This window comes from Schistocerca piceifrons, chromosome 2 (assembly GCF_021461385.2).
Source record: "Schistocerca piceifrons isolate TAMUIC-IGC-003096 chromosome 2, iqSchPice1.1, whole genome shotgun sequence".
Lineage (NCBI taxonomy): Eukaryota > Metazoa > Arthropoda > Insecta > Orthoptera > Acrididae > Schistocerca > Schistocerca piceifrons.
The window spans coordinates 610,644,398-610,666,694 of record NC_060139.1 but is presented as its reverse complement, the minus strand read 5'-3'; the positions used below and the strand labels follow the sequence as shown (position 1 = coordinate 610,666,694).

General features: G+C 40.3%; 1 protein-coding gene and 1 pseudogene across 3 annotated transcripts in view; one reads left to right on the top strand and one right to left on the bottom strand.

The window, feature by feature from the left end:
• The first annotated feature begins 21 nt into the window (after positions 1-21).
• On the top strand, positions 22-1,740 carry LOC124772648 (annotated as a pseudogene).
• Positions 1,741-15,320: 13,580 nt separating this feature from the next.
• The window catches only part of LOC124777690 (tubulin-specific chaperone E), a 70,207-nt gene continuing 63,230 nt past the window's right edge, over positions 15,321-22,297 (bottom strand). For 2 of the 3 annotated variants that reach the window (XM_047253171.1, XM_047253170.1), the window contains exons 9-12: positions 19,733-19,898; positions 19,555-19,620; positions 15,843-15,991; positions 15,321-15,651 (exon numbers count right to left, since the gene is read on the bottom strand). In XM_047253171.1, coding sequence (XP_047109127.1) covers positions 15,562-15,651; positions 15,843-15,991; positions 19,555-19,620; positions 19,733-19,898 — 471 coding nt within the window. In that variant the 3' untranslated portion in view covers positions 15,321-15,561. Of the gene's footprint in view, positions 15,652-15,842; positions 15,992-19,554; positions 19,625-19,732; positions 19,899-22,297 lie in introns of those variants that run through there. The other variant, XR_007015767.1, reaches the window with a different exon arrangement.

Here is a 22,297-nt window from a genome sequence, read left to right as displayed (position 1 = left end):
TTGTATTTGGCTGAAAATAATATGGCATTCAGAGGGTTATCAGATAAATTATTTACCCCAAATAATGGAAAATTCTTAGGTCTTGTACAGTTATTGGCAAAGTTTGATCCAATCATGGAAGAGCACGTCAGACTGGCATTGAATGGTGATTTGGCTGACCATTATTGCGGCAAAAATATACAAAATGAATTAATAGAACTCATGGCATCACACGTTATGTCTACAATCATATCCCGCATAAAGGGTTCAAAGTATTATGCAATCATAGCTGACTATACTCCAGATATAAGCCACAAAGAACAACTTTCGATAACTTTAAGATGCGCCGACATAACAGAGGATGGCGTAAGTGTAAAAGAACATTTCATCTCATTTCTGCAAATAGATGATACAACCGGTGAAGGCCTCACAGAAAGCATTTTAAAAACATTGAGTGATCTTGACCTTAACATTAATGACTGCAGAGGACAGGGCTACGATAACGGCGCGAACATGAAGGGGAAAAATAAAGGCGTCCAGAACAGAATTAAGAAGTTAAATCCACTAGCTTTTTTTGTGTCATGTGGATGCCATAGTTATAATTTGGTATTGTGTGATGCGGCAAAATCATCAGTAAAATCCGTGACACTGTTTGGAATGTTACAAAAAATGTTTAATCTATTTGCTGGATCGGTAAATAGATGGAAAATTTTTACCGACCATTTGGAGACATACGCCCTGAAAAATGTAAGTGACACACGCTGGGAAGCTCGAATTGATAGCGTCAAAGCGGTTTGTAATCAATTATGTGAAATGCATCACGCTTTGGTTTCCTTGGCCGCTGCTACTGAACAAAGCGATGCTGCGGTGTCACACGAAGCGACAACACTAGGAGGACAATTAAAAGACTTCAGCTTCATTGTTTCTCTCGTGACATGGTATGATGTTCTGTTTCAAATTAACATTGTGAGTAAAGCAAGTCAGTCACCCACAATCAACTTTGTCAAGTTTATGGGAATCCTTGACAAATGTTGCTCTTATTTGGAAACATATAGACAAACAGGTTTCGAACAAGCTATTGTAACAGCAACTGAACTGGCTTTGGATCTTGATACGCAGCCATTATTTAAACTACAAATGCGATTAAGACGTATTAAACGCAGGCCGGGTGAAGAGGCTGTTGATGATCAAATAACTGACCCAAAAAAGAAGTTTAAAGTAGAGTTTTTCAATGCACTGTTGGACACCGTGCACATATCCATGAAAGCAAGATTTGAACAGATGCAAGAATTTTCTGCGACGTGGAGTTTCTTGTTTGACATTAAAAAAAATCAAAATAAAGAAGAGCTAATACAATGCTGTTCTAAATTACAAGAAAAGTTAACTGTCAACATGAAGTAAGATATTGATGGAAATTTGCTGTGCGACGAAGTTTTAGGCCTGCAACACCATCTCGAAGACAGCCAGGCAACGCCTATTGAAGCCTTAAACTTCATAAAAAAGCATAATCTTCAAGAGTTATATCCCAACATCTGGATAACGTTACGTATTTTGCTAATAATACCAGTGACTGTCGCAAGTGGCGAACGCAGTTTTTCCAAACTGAAGTTAATAAAAACGTACTTGCGGTCTACAATGTCTCAAACAAGACTAACCAGTTTGGCCTCACTGTCCATTGAAAATGAAGTTGCAGAAAACCTGGACTTCGCTAATCTGATCAGAGACTTTGCCGACAGAAAAGCGAGAAAAGTAAAATTTTAGTCGTTTATAATTGTTTTTCGTTAGGCGTAATATGTTTTGTGTTCAGATGACTGACAGAAAATATAGGTTTATGGCTTACAGTTATATTAAATTCAATAAAAATATGGTACCCAATTCAAAATTAGTGTTTTTTCGTTATACATATTACCTCCTATATATAAAAATCAATTGTTGTGTGTTAGTCTCACCAAAACAAAGAAATGGCTTGACCAATTTGAATAATTTTTGTTTTGTTTTGTTCGCTTTAGTACAGGGGTGCTTCAGAAAAGAAAAGAAATATTTGGGATATACGAGCCTGTTTCAACCACATTTTACGCATCTTTTCTTTGTTTGGAACACGCAAAAACAATTTTCTGGAGTTGTTGTAGATGTACAGTGCAGTACTACGTAATATTTTTAGACAATTTCCCAAAACGTGAATGCCCAAACAATATATCACTGCTATACTGACTGTTACGGCAGCGACAGCAGCATGCTGGACTGACGTCACAGGCTACACAAGACTCACATGGAGCGTCTTAGCGGGCTTTCAGATTATTTGGATTTCATTTCCATTTAAAAAAAATAAAATACTCAAATTTACGATGGAAAAAACCATGTTATGATCATAAGATGACGCCATTAACCACTTAAGACGATTTCTAGAAAACAGTCAAATACCGTGTTGCAAAGCACTGCCAGGTTCGCTATTTATACAATAAAGGGTGCCAACTGGACAACTCGCCCGGGGCACACTCAAAGTAAGAGTGATGACCAATATTTGTTAGAACCTAGCCCACAACCCTTCATACGAAATACTGAAAATATCTCCAAACAAGAATTGGACCAGACTGATGGAGTTAAAGGGACCAAACTACAAGATCATCAGTCCCTCTAGCCTATATGCATCAAGCCATGTAGAGTCTCAAAGAGAAAGGACACAGAAGACAGGCTGATTAACCTGACTGAAGTCAAGAATCAATAAAACCAGAAGATATAAATAAGTAGAAATGAGAAAGAGATAAAGGGTGAAGGTAGCGGGTTGCTCCGCCCAGAAAGCAGCTGAGCTGGAGGCCCCCATGACACATGATGGGATGGAAGACGCACCCTCTGCATCTGACCGGTGATCCTCACCCTCCATTATCACAAGAAAACTAGCAATACAAACAAGTTGATAAAATCTCAGGAAAGAAAATGATCATGAGGCAGTAAATCAACAACAGATGTAAAAAAAAAAAGACAGGAAGGGCCGGAGCCACGCCGAATCACTGAGAAAGGGCAGCCATGGGTCCCCTAGGTTGGAGCAATGGGACACCCCTTCAGTCCCTCAAGTGGCAAAAGAGGGCAATGTGCCCTAACTCACATAGAGGAGCAGAAACCACCTTCAAGTGTAAAACATAAAACCAGATCAGCCACTTTGGTGGTGTCCGTTGGCAACGAGTCAGCAAGTTTAAGGTTTCGCTGAAAGGTGGTCAAACTAGGACAGTCCAGTAGGATGTGGATCACAGTCAGACAGGCACCACACCACCAGTGTGGTGAATCTTCATGTCATAGGATGGCCATGGGTCAGCCAAGTATGGCCACTGCAAAGCAGACAGAGTATGATAACGAGTCCCTGTGAGAAGCACAAAGGGAAGACTGTTATGTGGCTGTGGTCTCCTTTATAGCTCCCAGTTTGTTCAGAGGAACAAGGGCACACCAGTCCATGTTCCAACCTTACGGCAACTGACAACATAAGCGATGACAGAAGATCTGGTTGTGGTACACCCATCTCCACAGTCAGCATCGTGGTAGCCAACTGGTCAGATGTTCATTCCCTAGGACCCCAACGTGACCTGGGGTCCAGACAAAGATGACCAACCATTCAGCTCGATAGAGGTCACAAAGAAGATCCTGGACAGACACAACCAGCAGGTGTTGAAGGTAGCACTAGTCAATAGCCTGATGACTATTCACAGAGTCACTGCCTATTAAGAACATCTTGTCAGTGCAAGAACAAATTTGACAGGCAGCTTGAGCAATTGTCACTAATTCTGCAATGAATGCACTGCATCCATTTGGCAGGTAGTGGAATTCATTGGACCTTTGTCCATTGAGTGTAGAGCTGTCAGTGTACAGCACTTTCGAACCCAGAAATGCATCAAGAATGCCAGGAATAGGTGGTGAAAAACCATAGGGTCAACTGAATCAAAGGGTATATTGAGAAAGATCTGTGGACGGGGTACACACCATGGGGGCATACACAATTGCTCCCTGACAAGAGATAATGATGTGAAATGTGATCGTCACTCCAATCCTACCCCTCTGTTGAAGGAGGTAGATCTTCCTACAGGGACAAAGGACACGGAAGCTTGGTTATTCAGGATAGCAGCGAATGTGCATAGCATAGTTGAGCAGCAGTTTTGGAGCCTGATCTGTATTGGAGAGATCACAACCTCCACTAGTAGGCTGTTCACAGAGTTGTTCCAAAATGCATCTGTTGCAAATCGGACTCCACAATGGTGTATTGGTTCCAGCGTCTGCAATGCTGAGCCGTGACTGAGGCAGAAAAGAATATTAAACTGTGTCCAGCACGTGTGCTGAAATTGAGAAGGTTGGGAAGCAATGTCAACCAGGTATCAAAGGACCAGTGCCAAAAAGTGATAAGACTCCAGCTTATTGAGCAACTGGTCATCAAGGCAGAGCTTTGTATGTGGATGGGCAGTATGCTCTTTTCATATGCAGTTGGCATTCAGCAACACCCCTGTGAAGGAGCAATAGTCAATACAATAGCTGTCAACATACAGGGTGACACTGAAGACCCCACAGCTGCAGCTGAACAACTGATAGCCACTAGAAAAGAGGCACACTCAATCCTGAGCCCTACAGCACCCTATTCTCTTGTATCTGGGGGAAGGGGGTGGGGGGACTGGGCTTATTGTGGAAAACATCCACTTGAACCCAGAAAGTCAGGTGTGACAAGAAGTTACAAATAAAAATTGGGAGTGAGCCCCATAGACGCATGTGGATGTGGATGCAGTCTGGCCTGGAGCCACGTTAGAGCAAAGGGCTAGAGTACTGAGGAATTCCCACTCAATGAATAAAGCATTATATTGCTTCAGGTGACATGTAGTGAAAGGGAAATGAATTTGCTCCACTCGCTGTCTGTGGACATGGTATGCAGCGTGATGATTCTCAGATACAAAGTTTCACGCATAATGTTCGGTGACAGCATTTGGGCAGTATAGACAACACTATTCAGGACGATGTAAGGGGTCCGTAGGCCCTTACTATAAGTTTGCACTCGGCACAGATCGAGGGGGCAAACAATCGATAGTGTCGGGTTGCGAGAGCGAGTGTAGAGTTGAGTGTTCCCAGGTTGCAGGCCGAGCCGTGCGGAGGCCTGTTGATGTAATGGAAGGGTTTACCGACAAAGGGAGTGGCCATCGCCACAGTTTAACCCCTTTGTGTTAGGATAATACGGGAAAGTGAAAAAGTATAATTACGAGAGTGATCAGTGATATTTCTGTGCCGATATTTGTGGTTTCGCGTCTACCACGCCGGCATCATTTGGACTGCAGTGTTGTATTGCAGTGATTGAATTTGCGTGTGACGATTATGAATAACTAAGAAGCCTGTGCTGAGATTAGCCGTGATTAAATATGTATGACGAAGGCAGTGGCTGTCTCCTTCCTTTTGTATTTTTGAGACGAATATAGGTCCTTGATTAGTGAAGCTGTGTTGGCGTTTCTTCTTATCACCGGACATTTCATTATTACAGCATTGAGAAGGACAAAATGGAATGTAACAACTCCGTAGCAGTCAAATCCGATTGCCAGCCCCCTTAGGTACACAGTCACATTATTTAATATTTATTTGGGCTGCTATCAGATCCCGATCGAGCGGGATACATAAATCGGAGGTGTTACAATGATGCGAAGTACATTTATGGGGAACTGGTGTCCACAGAGGAATCAAACCTCTGTCCAAACAAGCACAGGAGCGGTATGCGATATAATAGTAGTAACATACCATTTCCAGCATTCTTGTTTCTGTCCTTTCTTTTGGTGATGGACCTGAGCATGGAGCCATTTAAAGGCAATGAGATGCTCCATCGCTGGATGTCACTTATGGCATTGAAAGGCTCACCTGAGCTCATCTGCAACCTCTAACAGCCAAGATGATTTCTGAAGTCTACCTAGGTACTGTTTACCAAGAAAGGGGAAGTGGGGGTGATCCTGGGGAATATGGGACTGCTATGTCTGCTGCTGACATAATGGCTGCAGTTGTGCTCTGGACAGCCTCATCGATACTTCCATGTGGCGTGGTGCTAACAGCGAGGGCAGAGCCAGAGGCAGAGGCATCCCTGTCAGCATTGCTGAGAGCCCACCTGTGTGGATGCAGAGGTGACAAAACCAGGCTGCAAATGAAGAGATGAATGGCTGAATAAGTTCCACATGCCACACTGAAGTATGTAGGGGCATTGGTATTTGAGAGACAAAACTGCTTCCTGCAGTTGACACAGAAGGGAGAGGGCCACAAGCAGTGTCCAAGTGCAACTGATGTCCACAATCCTCTACAGACAGTGCAGGTGTTACAACACAAAAACATGTGCCCAAGTCTTGTGCATTTGGAGTCAGCATGGGATGGTGAACATAAGGTTTCACATCACATTGATACACCATCACCTTGTTCTTTTGAGGCAAATCATCATTTGGTACCAAATAGACACAGCACACAAAATGCACATACCAGCACTCCACACATGCAAACATCATTGGTCTCGAAAAGGTCGCAATGGAAGATGATACCCCGTACTATATTGAGATAGTTTTGGGGAGTGATAGTAACAGAAATGTCGTCCTGCTTGTTACATGGTGGGTGGCTAATAACACCCACAATTGAGCAAGGAGTGCCACTTCAAACAGAACTGAAGCACTTTCCATTTTCAAAATCCGGGATACTTCTCCAAACTTTTTCTCAAGGTATTCAACAAAGAATAATGGCTGTGTGGTCATAAAGGAATCCTTTATGTTCCTCCCAAGGTTTAGCCATGGAATGAAACATTGTGGGATCTTATCTCTCTGCATTATAGTAATTCTTTCCTGAAGAAGAGACTGCTTGGGCCATTTGGCGAACACCAGCTTCATTTGTGAGTCATCCACCTTGCTGCCACCCACTCCAAAGGGAGGGGGGGGGGGGGGCGTTCTCCCCATGGCGCCACCCACCCACAGCAATGGCTACCTTGCTGGTTAACCATCCCCAGAATCACTGTGCACGTAGCAAGTGCATACTCCCTGGCATATCCATGGAGTTTCCAGCATAGCTGCCAATAGTGGGATTCCTGTGTAGTTGGGGGCACCACTGTGCAATTACTTGGTGACCCCACCCCCCTTCCCACTACCTACACACACACACACACACACACACACACACACACACACACACACGCACACACACACGATGGCTACTGTATTGGCTTTTGGGGATATTACTATATTACTTTTGGCAGCCCCTCACCCCTCCTCCCCCATTAATCACGGACCTTGCCATTTGTGGCGAGGCTTGCATGCCTCAATGATACAGATAGCCGTACCGTAGGTGCTTCCGCAATGGGGAGGCATCTGTTGAAAGGCCAGACGAACATGTGATTCCCGAAGAGGGCCAGCAGCCTTTTCAGTAGTTGTAGGGGGCAACAAACAGTCTGGATAATTGACTGATCTGGCCTTGTAACATTAACCAAAATGGCCTTGGTGTGCTGGTAGTGCGAACAGCTGAAAGCAAGCGGAAATTACAGCCGTAATTTTTCCCCGAGGCCATGCAGCTTTACTGTATGGTCAAATGATGATGGCGTTCTCTAGGGTAAAATATTCCAGAGTTAAAATAGTCCCCCATTCGGATCTCCGGGCGGGGACTACTCATGAGGACATCATTATCAGGAGAAACAAAACTGGCATTCTACGGATTGCAGTGTGGAATGTCAGATCCCTTAATCAGGCAGGTAGATTAGAAAATTTAACAAGGGACATGGATAGGTTACAGTTAGATATAGTGGGAATTAGTTATGTTCAATGGTAGGAGGAACAAGACTTTTGGTCATGTGAATACAGAGTTATAAATACAAAATCAAACAGGGGTAAAGCAGGAGTAGGTTTAATAATGAATTATAAAAATAGAAGAGTGGGTAAGCTACTATGAGCAGCACAATGAACGCATTATTGTAGCCAAGATAGACATGAAGCCCACACCTACCACAGTAGTACAATTTATATTCCAACTAGCTCCGCAGATGACAAAGAGATTGATGAAATGTATGATGAAATAAAAGAAATTATTCAGATAGTGAAGGGAGACGAACATTTAATAGTCATGGGTGACTGGAATTCGATAGCAGGAAAAGGAAGAGAAGGAAACGTAGTAGGTGAATATGGACTGAGGGAATGAGAGAGGAAGCCGCCTGGTAGAATTTTGCACAGAGCATAACGTAATTATATCTAACACTTGGTTCAAGAGTCATGAAAGAAGGTTGTAGAAATGGAAGAGGCCTGGAGACACTGGAAGGTTCCAGATAGGTTATATAATGGTAAGATGGAGATTTAAGAACCAGTTTTCCAATTGTAAGGCATTTCCAAGGGCAGATGTGGACTCTGCCCACAATCTATTGGTTATGAACTGTAGATTAAAAATGAAGAAACTACAAAAAGGTGGTAATTTAAGGAGTTGGTACCTGGATAAACTGAAAGAACCAGAGGTTGTAGAGAGTTTTAGTGAGAGCATTAGGGAACGACTGACAAGAATGGGGGGAAGAAATACAGCAGAAGAAGAATGGGTAGCTTTGAGAGATGAAATAGCAAAGGCAGAAGAGTATCAAGTAGGTAAAAATATGAGGGCTGGTAGAAATCCTTGGGTAACAGAAGAGATACTGAATTTAATTGATGAAAGGAGAAAATATAAAAATGCAGTAAACAAAGCAGGCAAAAAGGAATACAAACATCTCAAAATTGAGATCGAAAGGAAGTGCAAAATGGCTGAGCAGGGATAGCTACAGAACAAATGTAAGGATGCAGCGGCATACATCACTAGGAGTAAGATAGATACTGCCTACAGGAAAATTAAAGAGACCTTTGGAGAAAAGAGAGCCACTTGCATGAATATCAAGAGCTCAGATGGAAACCCAGTTCGAAGCAAAGAAGGGAAAGCAGAAAGGTGGAAGGAGTATATAGAGGGTCTACACAAGGGCGATGTACTTGAGGACAATATTATGGAAATGGAAGAGGATGTAGATGAAGATGAAATGGGAGATACGATACTGCATGAAGAGTTTGACAGAGCACTGAATGACCAAAGTCAGAACAAGGCTCCGGGAGTAGACAACATTCCATTTGAATTACTGATAGCCTCAGGAGAGCCAGCCCTGACAAAACTCTACCATCTGGTGAGCAAGATGTAGGAGACAGGCACAATACCCTCAGACTTCAAGAAGAATACAGTAATTCCACTCCCAAAGAAAGTAGGTGTTGACTGGTGTGAAAATTACCGAACTATCAGTGTAATAAGTCACAGATGCAAAATACTAACACAAATTCTTTACATATGAATGGAAAAACTGGTAGAAGCCGATCTCGGGGAAGATCAGTTTCGATTCCGTAGAAATGCTGGAACACGAGGTAATACTGACCTTACAACTTATCTTGGAAAACAGGTTAAGGAAAGGCAAACCTATGTTTGTCGCATTTGTAGACGTAGATAAAGCTTTTGACAGTGTTGACTGGAATACTCTCTTTCAAATTTTGAAGGTGGAATGGGTCATACAGGGAGCGAATGGCTATTTACAATTTATACAGAAACCAGATGGCAGTTATAAGAATAGAGGGGGAAGCAGTGGTTGGGAAGGGAGTGAGACAGGGTTGTAACCTATCCCCGATGTTATTCAATCTATATATTGAGCAAGCAGTAAAGGAAACAAATAAAAATTCGGAGTAGGAATTAAAATCCATGGAGAAGAAATAAAAACTTTGATGTTTGCCGATGATATTGTAATTCTGCCAGAGACAGCAAAGGACCTGGAAGAGCAGCTGAACGGGATGGACAGTGTCTTGAAAGGAGGATATGAGATGAACATCAACAAAAGCAAAACAAGGATAATGGAATGTAATCAGGTGATGCTGAGGGAATCAGATTTGGAAATGAGACACTTACAGTAGTTGATGAGTTTTGCTATTTGGGGAGCAAAATAACTGATCATGGTCGAAGTAGAGAGGATATAAAATGTAGACTGGCAATGGCAAGCAAAGCATTTCTGAAGAAGAGGAATTTGTTAACATCGAGTATAGATTTAAGTGTTAGGAAGTCTTTTCTGAAAGTTTTTGTTTGGAGTGTAATGATGTATGGAAGTGAAACATGGACAATAAATAGTTTAGACTAGAAGAGAATAGAAGCTTTCGAAATGTGGTGCTACAGAAGACTGCTGAAGATTAGATGGGTAGATCACATAACTAATGAGGTGGTACTGAATAGAATTGGAGAGAAGAGGAATTTGTGGCACAACTTGAGTAGAAGAAGGGATCAGTTGGCAGGACATGATCTGAGACATCATGGGCTCACCAATTTAGTACTGGAGGGAAGCTTGGAGGGTAAAAATCGTAGAGGGAGACCAAGAGATGACTACTTAAGCAGATTCAGAAGAATCTATGTTACAGTAGGTACTTGGAGATGAAGAAGCTTGCACAGGATAGAGTAGCATGGAGAGCTGCATCAAACCAGTCTCTGGACTGAAGACTACAAGAACAACAAAAACTACTACTTTTGCCAGAAAGAAAGGCACAAAAGGTGGAATATACACTGCATAGGGTGACCTCCCCATATGAACCACACTTGGAGGAGGAATGGTAGGTCTAACCCAACAATGCGAATCATGTATTTAAGGATGAAAAGTTGTTTAAAGTGCTGGATGAGGGGAAAACAAAACAGTGTGTCCAAAATCATAAACCAAATCAAAGTGTGATTGGTGTAGTGTCATCCAAACAACAACCCATGTCAAAGCTGGTACCTCATGACAGAACAAGGATGGTCGCTGCACGACACAGCCACGAATGAGAGATGTCAGCATAGACACGCCCTCAAGAGGTTCCATATGCCGCTGCTGCTGAAAGAGTACTTACGTCAGAGCACAGTACTGCTCGCCCCACTCTGTAATCATCGTTTAAATGACAGCACTGTCTTACATCAGATCCAGCAGTATGAGTTGTATTAGAAGCCACAACCGTATTAAGTTCATGATATGAGGTTATCCTTCTGTATTGTGTTAAGTGATAAAGAGTTGAGTGACTGTAACAAATACATAGATATTCCTGTGGACCTGGATTGTTTCGTTTTCAATTTAAGTTCAGATAGTTCAAGTTTTAATAAAGTGATTTAATATATTGTGTGTGTTGTAGTATCTGCTCAACCTCCTCCAGAAGTACATCAATGCTTGCTAGGATCCACTACCATGCCGACACAAATATCTCAGGTGTTTCTTCAACTTAAACTACAGTTGATACCAAGAAGGTAATCCAACAGAAAGGCAGTGGAGAAAAAAGAATAGTAGAAGGATGGACTTACAGCACGAAAAAAGCAGCAGCACTACAAGGGCCAGGGCCCTGTGTTGGACAAGAACATACAAGTGAGAGGTGACCCAATTTAGTTATATCAGAGGCGCACACATTTTAAGCTAGATAAAATCTGTTCAGAATTTGTGTGAACATACTGAATTGGCAACTACTGAACTAATAAAGCTGGATGCCCAAAAGAAGTTCATACTACTGTGTGTATACAACTCACTTAGTTGTAATGTGGACACTCTCTTCAATAAATTAACTGAAGTCCAGGAAAGGCCTCAGCCCCCTAAACTAATATGACATGTGAAGACATGAATATTAGCAAGGCGTTGAGGGCAAAATCAGTAATAATCTTATAAAAAATTTGAACACTTTTAGCATGTTAGAAATGGCAAATTTAGTGAATGATTTTTCTCTGCAGAAAAGTTGCAACAAACTCTTCCTACTACACATGCACTACCCACAAACCCACAATGACTTACAGAACGCGTACAATGTTGATTCCCACCCCACAAACAGAGCTTAAGCAGGAAGCCAATATGGAAATTAAAAAATAAGAAGTCAGTGGGTACAAATCAAGTTCCCATCTCTGTTCTGAAGATGTGCACAGACAGCATACAAGCCCCATAACATGCATGATCAATGAATTTTTTAGTTCAGAAGTGGAATAGAAGGAGCACAATATCAGCCATTAGTGTTGCCAAAAGTGGTACTTGAAGCTCTTGACAAGTGTGAATGTGTTACAGACATATTCTTAGAATTGGCCAAGGTTTTGGATGCTGTTGACTGTGAAAACTATTAAAAAGCAAGGTGTGTGTGTGAGGAATAGCAAATGAGTGGTTCAGTCTTACCTGGAAAACAGGGTGCAAAAGGTAGAGGTAGTCTGTTGATAAACTTTTAGCAAAACAAATGTTGGACACAATATATATATAAACATAGGTGTCTCTCAGGATAGTTTACTGGGTCCTGTTCTGTCTTCAATATATATCAATTACTTTTCAGGCAGTTGAAGATATGGAGAAAGACAACAATACTATAATCACTGGTAAAATAGCAGAACTCCTATTACAGAAAGCAAACGAATTCATCAAATGATAGGGCAGAATGTAATAAATTTACATTGGATATAAAGGAAACAACAGTGTGCAGAGAGAAAACAACTCTGTTGTATTAAACATAGATGATAAATCTATAGATTGTGTAACTAACGCAAAGTTGTTAAGGATGAATAACATTTAATGAGCACACACAAAGGTATAAAAAAAAGTCATCAGCACGTTACACTCTTAAGGTTCTATAAAAAGTTTGTAACATCACGTGATGGCATACTAATCTTACTCACATTCCATTCTTAGCTATGGACTTCCTTTCTGGGGACTGAAGGCATGAAACATGGACACAATTTTTAAGTTGCAGAAAAGGGTTATATGAATAACCAGAAGTAGTAGTAAGGCTCATTGTAAAGAACTATTTAAAAAAACTGGGTATTCTTACTGCACCAAGTGAATACATCTACTAACATATTGTGCAAATCATGGAAACAATAATCATCGAACAAGAGCCAGTTTGGACCTGCATTTATCAAGGAAAAACAAACAAAAACTCAAATCGTCATTTTTATGGGGGATTAAGATTATATAACAAATTCTCCAAGGAGTTGAAAGAGATTACTAAACTAATCTGATTAAAAATGCAGCTAAAAATTCTTTGTAACTAATGCACACTACACAAAGATTAAACAATGGAAAATTCTAGATGGAATAACAAACAATATGAGGACAGATTGTTCCTCATTACATTGAGGGGCACACTCAAAAAAATTGCTAGTTATTAGCTATCAGACGTAGACCTTGATCAGATACAGATAAAACAAAACTTGCACATATGCCCAACTCATACATATATAGCCATTATCATTTCCGGATACTGGCAGTCAAGCCTCCTGGATATGACAGTGGCCATGTGTGCTCGAGTTGTGTATGTGTGAGTTTTGTTTTGTCTTTGTCTGGTTAATGACTAAGTCTGACAGCTGACAAATAACTGGCAGTTGTTTTCAACGTACCTGTCTACCACTATGTGGCCTATGTGTTGAGTAGCGATCTATTCTCTCCATAGTACAATTAAAGATTACTTGGAGAATTCAGAGTAGTGGTTAATAATGAGAGGGGATAACTACAACATCTTGTCACATTAAAATACATGATCACAACGCAATGCTTTGAGAAGAAAATTATATGCTAAGATCTAGAGTGCATGATAGTAATATCTTGTCATTCTCCTGAGCTATACATCTCAATCATGAAAGGGGGATGCTGACTCAGTTTTTCAGGTAGACGTAGGGAAGAATATGAAGACATATGAGGTCTGTTCAAAGAACCTCGAAACATTTGTAATTTCAAGTCAATTGTGTATGGGAGCAAAATGCAGTTGGCATCACCGCACATGCCTGTGTTCAATGTGTAACTGTCGGAAATTTCATTGTGATATACCTGTTAATTATTGTTCAGTGTTGTACTGAGTAGAACATTGTCGCACAGTTTGTGAATTTCAAGATGGCACAGTTAGAGGAGCAATGCATCTGCAATAAATTTTCCATGAAACTCACGGAAACCTTTACTGAGACACATCAAATGATGCAGGAAGCCTATGTCAATGAGTGCTTAAGCCGTACTTGGTGTTCACATGGTTCAATAACGGCTGGGTGCAAGTTAAAGTTGACCCTTGTTCAGGACGCCCTTCAACATCAACCGATAGTGATCTTGTCAGAAACGCCAATGAAACCGTGCGTGCCAGTCAAAGACTGACTGTATCGTGCAAATGATAATAAGATCTTCCTTGAGAGGATCGTAACTGGTGACGAGACATACGTCTACGGTTATGATATTGAGACCTAGTTTCAGCCTTCACAATGGGTCAGGAAACATTCTCCAAGATTTTTTAAAAAAAAAGCTCATTAAGTCAGGTCAAATGTCAAATCCATGCTGATAGTTTTCTTTGTCTTTGAAGGAGTAGTTCATCATGAATTCGTGCCACAGGGACAAACCATTGATCAATGGTACTATTGGGTTGTGTAGTGACACCTACGAGAAAATGTGAGAAGGAAAGGGCCTGAAATGTGGCGAGACAATTCATGACTCTTGCATCACGATAATGCACCTGCACATTCATCCTTGTTGGTGTATGACTACTGCATGAAAACAAAATCACTGTGCTACCTCAGCTTCCACATTCTCCAGACCTGGTCCCTGTGGACTTTTTTTTTATTTACGAAGTTGAAAAACCCATTAAAGGGATGAAGGTTAGCAACAATAGATGAGATAAAAGAAAATTCACAGACGGCATTTTGTGCAGTCCAGCAAGACACATATCAGGACTGCTTATGGAAATGGAAACGGTGTTGGGAGTGGTGTATTGATTGTGGAGGAGAGTATTTCAAAGGAGACAACACACAATAGTAGAAGATAAGTGTACAAAAATTTTGTGGACAAAGTTCTGGAATTTTTTGCACAGACCTCATACATGGAGTATAGTTGCACATTTTGGGCCTGGAGACACTTTTCTGAACACACTGAAGTTAGTGCAAGCGGTGTAGCCACATGTTCTTGGTGTCCTTAGTGTGTGCAGCAATGAAGTGCAAAACTGTGTTTCATATCATAAGTTATTTGGTGCAAATGAAAGAACATTGTAGAACAGGCACTAACCAAATGTGACACTGACCAACATATTCAGGAGGATGGGGTTTCCTCTGTCCAGCCATCTTGGTTTATGTTTTCCTATACCATTTGAGGCAAATGCCAGGATGGTTCCTTTAGCAACGCTCTCTCTCTCTCTCTCTCTCTCTCTCTCTCTCTCTCTCTGTCTGTCTGTCTGTCTGTCTGTCTGTCTGTCTGTCTGTCTGTCTGTCTGTCTGTGTGTGTGTGTGTGTGTGTGTGTGTTTATTTTGAGATATTTATTTTAATTACATTATGATGACAAATCCTATATCATTGTCAAATGATCTCTGAATGAATAGATCAAATCAAATCACATTAAGTTTAGTCTTTACTGTAAATTTGAGAATGATCAACACAATACAAACATACATGACAAAACAGTGTTAAATTTACAACATAGTTTTAAAGCACGTTTACAAAACAGTCATCCTGCTAACAATGTTCTAAAAACTTTCCATGGTTATAAGTAAATACATTAAATGTTAATGCATTTTATGATTCACAGCCATATGCATAATGAATTAAACATCTGGACGGACTGCACAATTTTATTATTGTGCTATAATGTGGTCTCCATCAGAAATTGCGAAGTATGCGAGTTCCTCCAAGTCATTGTCAATGGGATATTCCAGGTAAGGAGCCTATAGATTTAAACATTTTTCTGTATTAGTAACAGCACAGCAATGTGCAAGAGAAGTATGACAAGTCACTTAGCTCATATGACATGTTACTCATTATGAAATCGCTTTAAAGACCAGACCACAGATACTTGGAAAAGATACTTAAAAATTAAAATTTCAATGTAAGTAAACATTTTTTGTGTAATACATACTTTTTTATTTCTGCAAGACAGCTGAGAAATTTCATTTTCTAATTTAAATAATTTTTGTATCAATCCTTTAAACTTCTGAACTGTCATGTTTCTAGGAACTCTCTTTGTTATAGGTTGGTGTTTACTTTCTGGAACATGAATTTCTACAACTGTCAAAATTTTAAGGACTTTTACTTGAGTTGAGAACACAACAAAGAATTGATGTCCTTATACATTACTGAGAGACAGACAATTCAATATTTACATGATCTAGAGGTATCCACCTAGGCAAGTAACGAAGGATGACACACGTAAGAGCATATACAGAGAAACTTGGGTCCAGATTGTTTAACAACTGGCAAAAACAACATCAAATGTAGCATCACAATAAAAGTATGTAAATAATATACCATATTGAGCGATGTATGGTCTTCAGACAGAAAAACTTCAAAAATATATCAGACAGAACAGACTACAGTTTTCAAAATATGCAAGTGAGGTCGTATTTAACCATGAGGCCTTTGGTTCTAATTCAGGATGTCTAAGGAAGTTCTATCACTATTATCTAGTCAGTAGGAGGGGAGGTGGAAGCATTAAGTTTTTGATCACTTGGCACATTAAATCACAAACCTTTTCACAATGTTTTATAAGATGGAGGCATGTGATTCTGATGACGGATATCAGCCTGAGAAACAGGGTCATTAAGTATCTCCCTTGGGTGCTACTCAACAGTTAGGTTATTAGTCATTCACGTAAAAAACACACACACACACACACACACACACACACTCTCTCTCTCTCTCTCTCTCTCTCTCTCTCTCTTTCTCACTCTCCCTCCACACTTCAGTATGTCCCATGTCACAATGAACAGGTTTTAATTACTGATGCAACAGAATTTTAAGATGATTAATATTAAAATCTCAATGGGATTAAATACTCTATTAACAGAAGAAAACAATGGCTATCGAGTGAGGTGGCACAGTGGCTAGCACACTGGACTTGCATTCGAGAGGATGATGGTTCAAACCTGCATCCGACCAGCCTGGTTTAGGCTTTCTGTGATTTCTCTAAATTGCTTCAGGGAAATGCCAGGATGGTTTTTTTGAAAGGGCTTGGCCAGCTTCCTTCCCATCCTTCCCTAATACAGTGGGACTAACGACCTCGCTGTTTGCTCCCCTTCCCGAATCAACCAACCAACAATGATACATAGAACAAATGCATTGACATGGACTAATTGCAACTTTGGCAAGAATAATTACTGTCAGTTCTTAATCTCAGCATTCTGAACAAAGAAAAGTTGAAAGGTTTATGTCTCACCAACACTAATGTTGTTTGGCACTAAGTTAGATGGATACTAATAAACATGTATACTACATAAGCTTCTGTACAGTCCATGACAGAAGCAGTACTTTGCACCACTATTAATGACAACCTAAACTATTCTATTTGTGTGTGGAATGAGGGATAAAATTTATAATTCTTAGCGCATTCTTCTAATTGGATAAAACAGATTAGCTGATGAACTAGTTGTTGCCCTATAGGCATGATATGAAGCAAGTTCTTAATTCTGTTAAAATATTGCACCATTATGACAACAAATCCTACATCAGATAAATAAATAAAAATTTGTGTATCATTTGCACAACACACTGGTGGGACAGGTAGCGCGCGCACGCACGCACGCACGCACGCACACAGATATATTCACATTATTTATTTTTAATGATCCAGTGAATCTAGTTTTGTGCTATGTACAACAGACATTGGAAACAGTCCCCAAGTACTATAAAGCACTATAACAATTATTTTCCAATTAGAAGCAATAGTATGTAGTACTGTATTACTGAGGACATTTCATATTTTTTCTACATCTACATCCATACTCCGCAAGCCACCTGACAGTGTGTGGCGGAGGGTACTTTGAATACCTCTATCGGCTCTCCCTTCTATTCCAGTCTCATATTGTTCGTGGAAAGAAAGATTGTCGGTATGCCTCTAATCTCTCTGATTTTTCCCTCATGGTCTCTTCGCGAGATATACGTAGGAGGGAGCAATATACTGCTTGACTCCTCAGTGAAGGTACATTCTTGAAACTCAACAAATGCCCGCACCGAGCTTCTGAGCATCTCTCTTGCAGAGTCTTCCACTGGAGGTTATCGATCATTTCTGTAATGCTTTCGCGATTACTAAATGATCCTGTAACGAAGCGCGCTGCTCTCCGATGGATCTTCTCTATCTCTTCTATCAACCCTATCTGGTGCGGATCCCACACCAGTGAGCAGTATTCAAGCAGTGGGCGAACAAGTGTACTGTAACCTACTTCTTTTGTTTTCGGACTGCATTGCCTTAGGATTCTTCCAATGAATCTCAGTCTGGCATCTGCTTTACCGACAATTAATTTTATATGGTCATTCCATTTTAAATCACTCCTAATGCCTACACCCAGATAATTTATGGAATTAACTGCTTCCAGTTGCTGACCTGGTATATTGTAGCTAAATGATAAAGGATCTTTCTTTCTACGTATTCGCAGCACATAACACTTGTCTACATTGAGATTCAATTGCCATTCCCTGCACCAAGCGTCAATTAGTTGCAGATCCTCCTGCATTTCAGTACACTTTTCCATTGTTACAACCTCTTGATATACTACAGTATCATCCGCAAAAAGCCTCAGTGAACTTCCGATGTTATCCACAAGGTCATTTACATATATTGTGAATAGCAACGGTCCTACGACACTCTCCTGCGGCACACCTGAAATCACTCTTACTTTGGAAGACTTCTCTCCATTGAGAATGATATGCTGCATTTTGTTATTTAGGAACTCTTCAATCCAATCACACAATTGTTCTGATAGTCCATATGCCCTCACTTTGATACAGTTCCTCACAGTTCGTTTAATCAACAAACACCTTGCGGAAGTCAAGAAGCATGGCATCTACCTGGGAACCCGAGTCTATGGCCCTCCGAGTCTCATGGATGAATAGCGTGAGCTGGGTTTCACACTATTGTCTTTTTTGAAACCCATGCTAATTCCTACAGAGTAGATTTCTAGTCTCCAGAAAAATCATTATACTCAAACATAATACGTGTTCCAATATTCTACAACTGATCGACATCAGAGATATAGGTCTATAGTTCTGCACATCTGTTCGACATCTCTTCTTGAAAACGGGGATGACCTGTGCCCTTTTCCAATCTTTGGGAATGCTACGCTCTTCTAGAGACCTACGGTACACCGCTGCAAGAAGGGGGGCAAGTTCCTTCGCGTACTCTGTGTAAAATCGAACTGGTATCCCATCAGGTCCAGCGGCCTTTCCTCTTTTGAGCGATTTTAATTGTTTTTCTATCCCTCTGTCATCTATTTCGATATCTACCATTTTGTCATCTGTGCAACAATCTAGAAAAGGAACTACAGTGCAGTCTTCCTCTGTGAAACAGCTTTGGAAAAAGACATTTAGTATTTCGGCCTTTAATCTGTCATCCTCTGTTTCAGTACCACTTTGGTCACAGAGTGTCTTGACGTTTTGTTTTGATCCACCTACCGCTTTGACACAAGACCAAAATTTCTTAGGATTTTCTGCCAAGTCAGTACATAGAACTTTACTTTTGAATTCATTGAACGCCTCTCGCATAGCCCTCCTCACACTACATTTCGCTTCGTGTAATTTTTTATAGCTTCTATTAATGTAATTTCTAAGGCTTGATGAAAGTTTTGTAAAAAGGATACGAATCAGTTGTGACTTTAATGTATGGGACGTAACTTCAGTTTCTCCATTTTCAGGTGCTCCATATTCTGCCAACAGATTATACAATAATTATTAGGAGAATATATCATTAAATCTATCAACATAAAAGATCATATAATATTAACACAAATATAATTTAGAAGCATGAATAATACATACTGTCAACTAGGTATTGGTAACGAGGGTGGTGTACAGTGAATTCATTCAGCTGTTCTTTTTTCTCCGAATTACTTGTCAGAGACAGCCATGAGTGAGCATGACGCTTCATATAGTCATATTCAGCTCCTCTCCTCTCTTCTGGTGTTACTGATATTCCATTCAGAATCTGCAACATGAAAATGGATGACAAACATTTGGATATTGCAATTCCCATAATTGTTTAAAAAATTATGTTTTACACAACCACAATCACTCAACCACAATCAATCACCCTAATCAACCACCCACCCACTCATCCTAGCACCCTCCCATTCCATGCCTTATATTCAGCCAATCAGGACTGGTGTGGTACTTCAATTTCATACAGAACCATACATGTTTATGGACTAATTATGAGCAGGTCACAACTCTCAAAGACATTTTAAAAATAATGCCAGCTTCCCAATCCCTCGCCTCCCCAGGGAGTCACCCATGTACCTGTTCTGTCTGTGTCTAGTGTACTCTGCATGGTCAAATGTGACTTTGTTTATCACAGTGTTTGCACATTATATAACTGAGATGGAACGTAAGAACCAGGTTCCACATAAATGGATGTGGAAAACTGCATAACGACCACATCCAGGAAGGCTAGCACAATGGCCCCAGCAGCTAAACCATAATGTGGATTCGATCTGTGGCTGGCGTGCCTCCCTGTGGCCTGGAAGCAGGTGCTTTAACATGCTCAACAATCCCTACAGACACACAACTGCAATATGAGACAAAAATAATTTTCATCTAAATTTTTTCTCTATGCCTCAAATTCGGAGTGGGCTTTCATATTCTGGTGAAAATACCTTCAATGAAACTGTTAATTTTACAGTGGTAAATTTAGCCACTGTAAGACATAAATACTATATAGAGATATATAGTAATCGGCTATTATTAATGTGCTGTGAAGATTTGGTTATCAACAGCTGCATCTCTTTCATTAATGTATACCTTTACTTGTTCTCATCTATGATGGACTAATAAGTGTATAGTGATTGACTGAAACTTAACTGCACTAACAAAAACTATCACTGTACTGCTTCATAGTATTTGTGGCTATACCATCTTAATGTAACTTGGTAATTTATAAGGATCATTATTTTGATAACAGTTGCTGCCTCATCAGTTCTACTGAATAGCTGCTGCTGATTTCCTATCACTAACTTAACAACAACTTTATTACACTGGTATTTTTCATAAAAACAGTTAACTACAGATGAAACTACTGGGTCCCGTCTACAGCACATTATCACTTGTCACGCAGCTTCACAATGAAAGCTGCACTACTTGTCAGGTAACTAACAGAAATTTTCAACCCCTGTATCTGTAAACACAGATAATCTGAAAAAAAGAGTTACTAATAAATAATGGGGTATGTCTTTAATTTTCTTCTGAACTAGTTTGAGATTCCAAATTCCTTACTTTATGTTAGACTAGCTGTTACCCACAGCTGTGTTTGCATATCGGCAGCTTTGTTATGATAAGTTATGGTCAGTAAGTAAGCTGTTGTACATGCAATGACATCAGGTACACTAATGTGTCTGCCTGTTTGGGACAGCATAGCATATGAAGTGCTTTCAACTCTCCCTCCTCCCAAGTTGTCCCAACGCATGGTGCACTGGCATGCGTAGCGTCACTGCCGAGCAGTGCATACAGAGGGGCATGGGCAGGAGTGCATATCTGTGCATCATGCTCTTGAAATAGTGTGAGGGTATGGACTAAACACATTGAAGATTGTATAAGCACTGTATTCATTATTTTGAATCTTATCAAATAGCATGTATCAACCAATAAAATCATTTTCACAAAGCGTCATGCATAATGTGCCAGTTTTTCACACATCTCATTGTTTACGATGTCATATATCCTGAACCATGTGTTGTACAATGATATAACTTTGCAGCTACATTCAGTGGTATATGTGAACACTGTCAGCAAAATGTGTCATGAATAAGTAATAAATCAAAATGACATGCCTGATGCGAAAACTGGAGGGGAGGGGGTTTCACTGAGATAAAGAAGTTTGCTGCAAGTCACTACGTACTGTTATTCTCAAAACCTGGATGAATAAAATCTGGGTATTTGCAAGTCGTAGCCTACACTACTACTTCATCCCTGTCACCACACCTCTGATACATAGGTTCTTATTGCCACAGTGATTCTTTCCAGAATCAAGACAAAGTTTGGCTGAAATCAAACCAGTGCTCCACAAGGAGATGTGGAATGTACATACATACATTTTTACAATATGTATGGATATCTTTTTTTTTTTTCATCATGCAGTTTTGATACAGTGCCCCTAACTATGCTTACGTAATCTGCAAAAACCTTGTGAAAATACATCTAGTAATTTAGAATAAAAGCGTGTCCAAAAACAAACAGGCAGGCAGGCAGACAGATACACAGTTTTTCAGATTTATTATTAGTATAGACGGGAGCTTGTTGCACCAGACTATGTAACTTCACTTTGAACCCACAACAAAGAGGCAAACACTACATGAATATTATATTTGTGTCTTGTACTCCAATTCTGTAGAT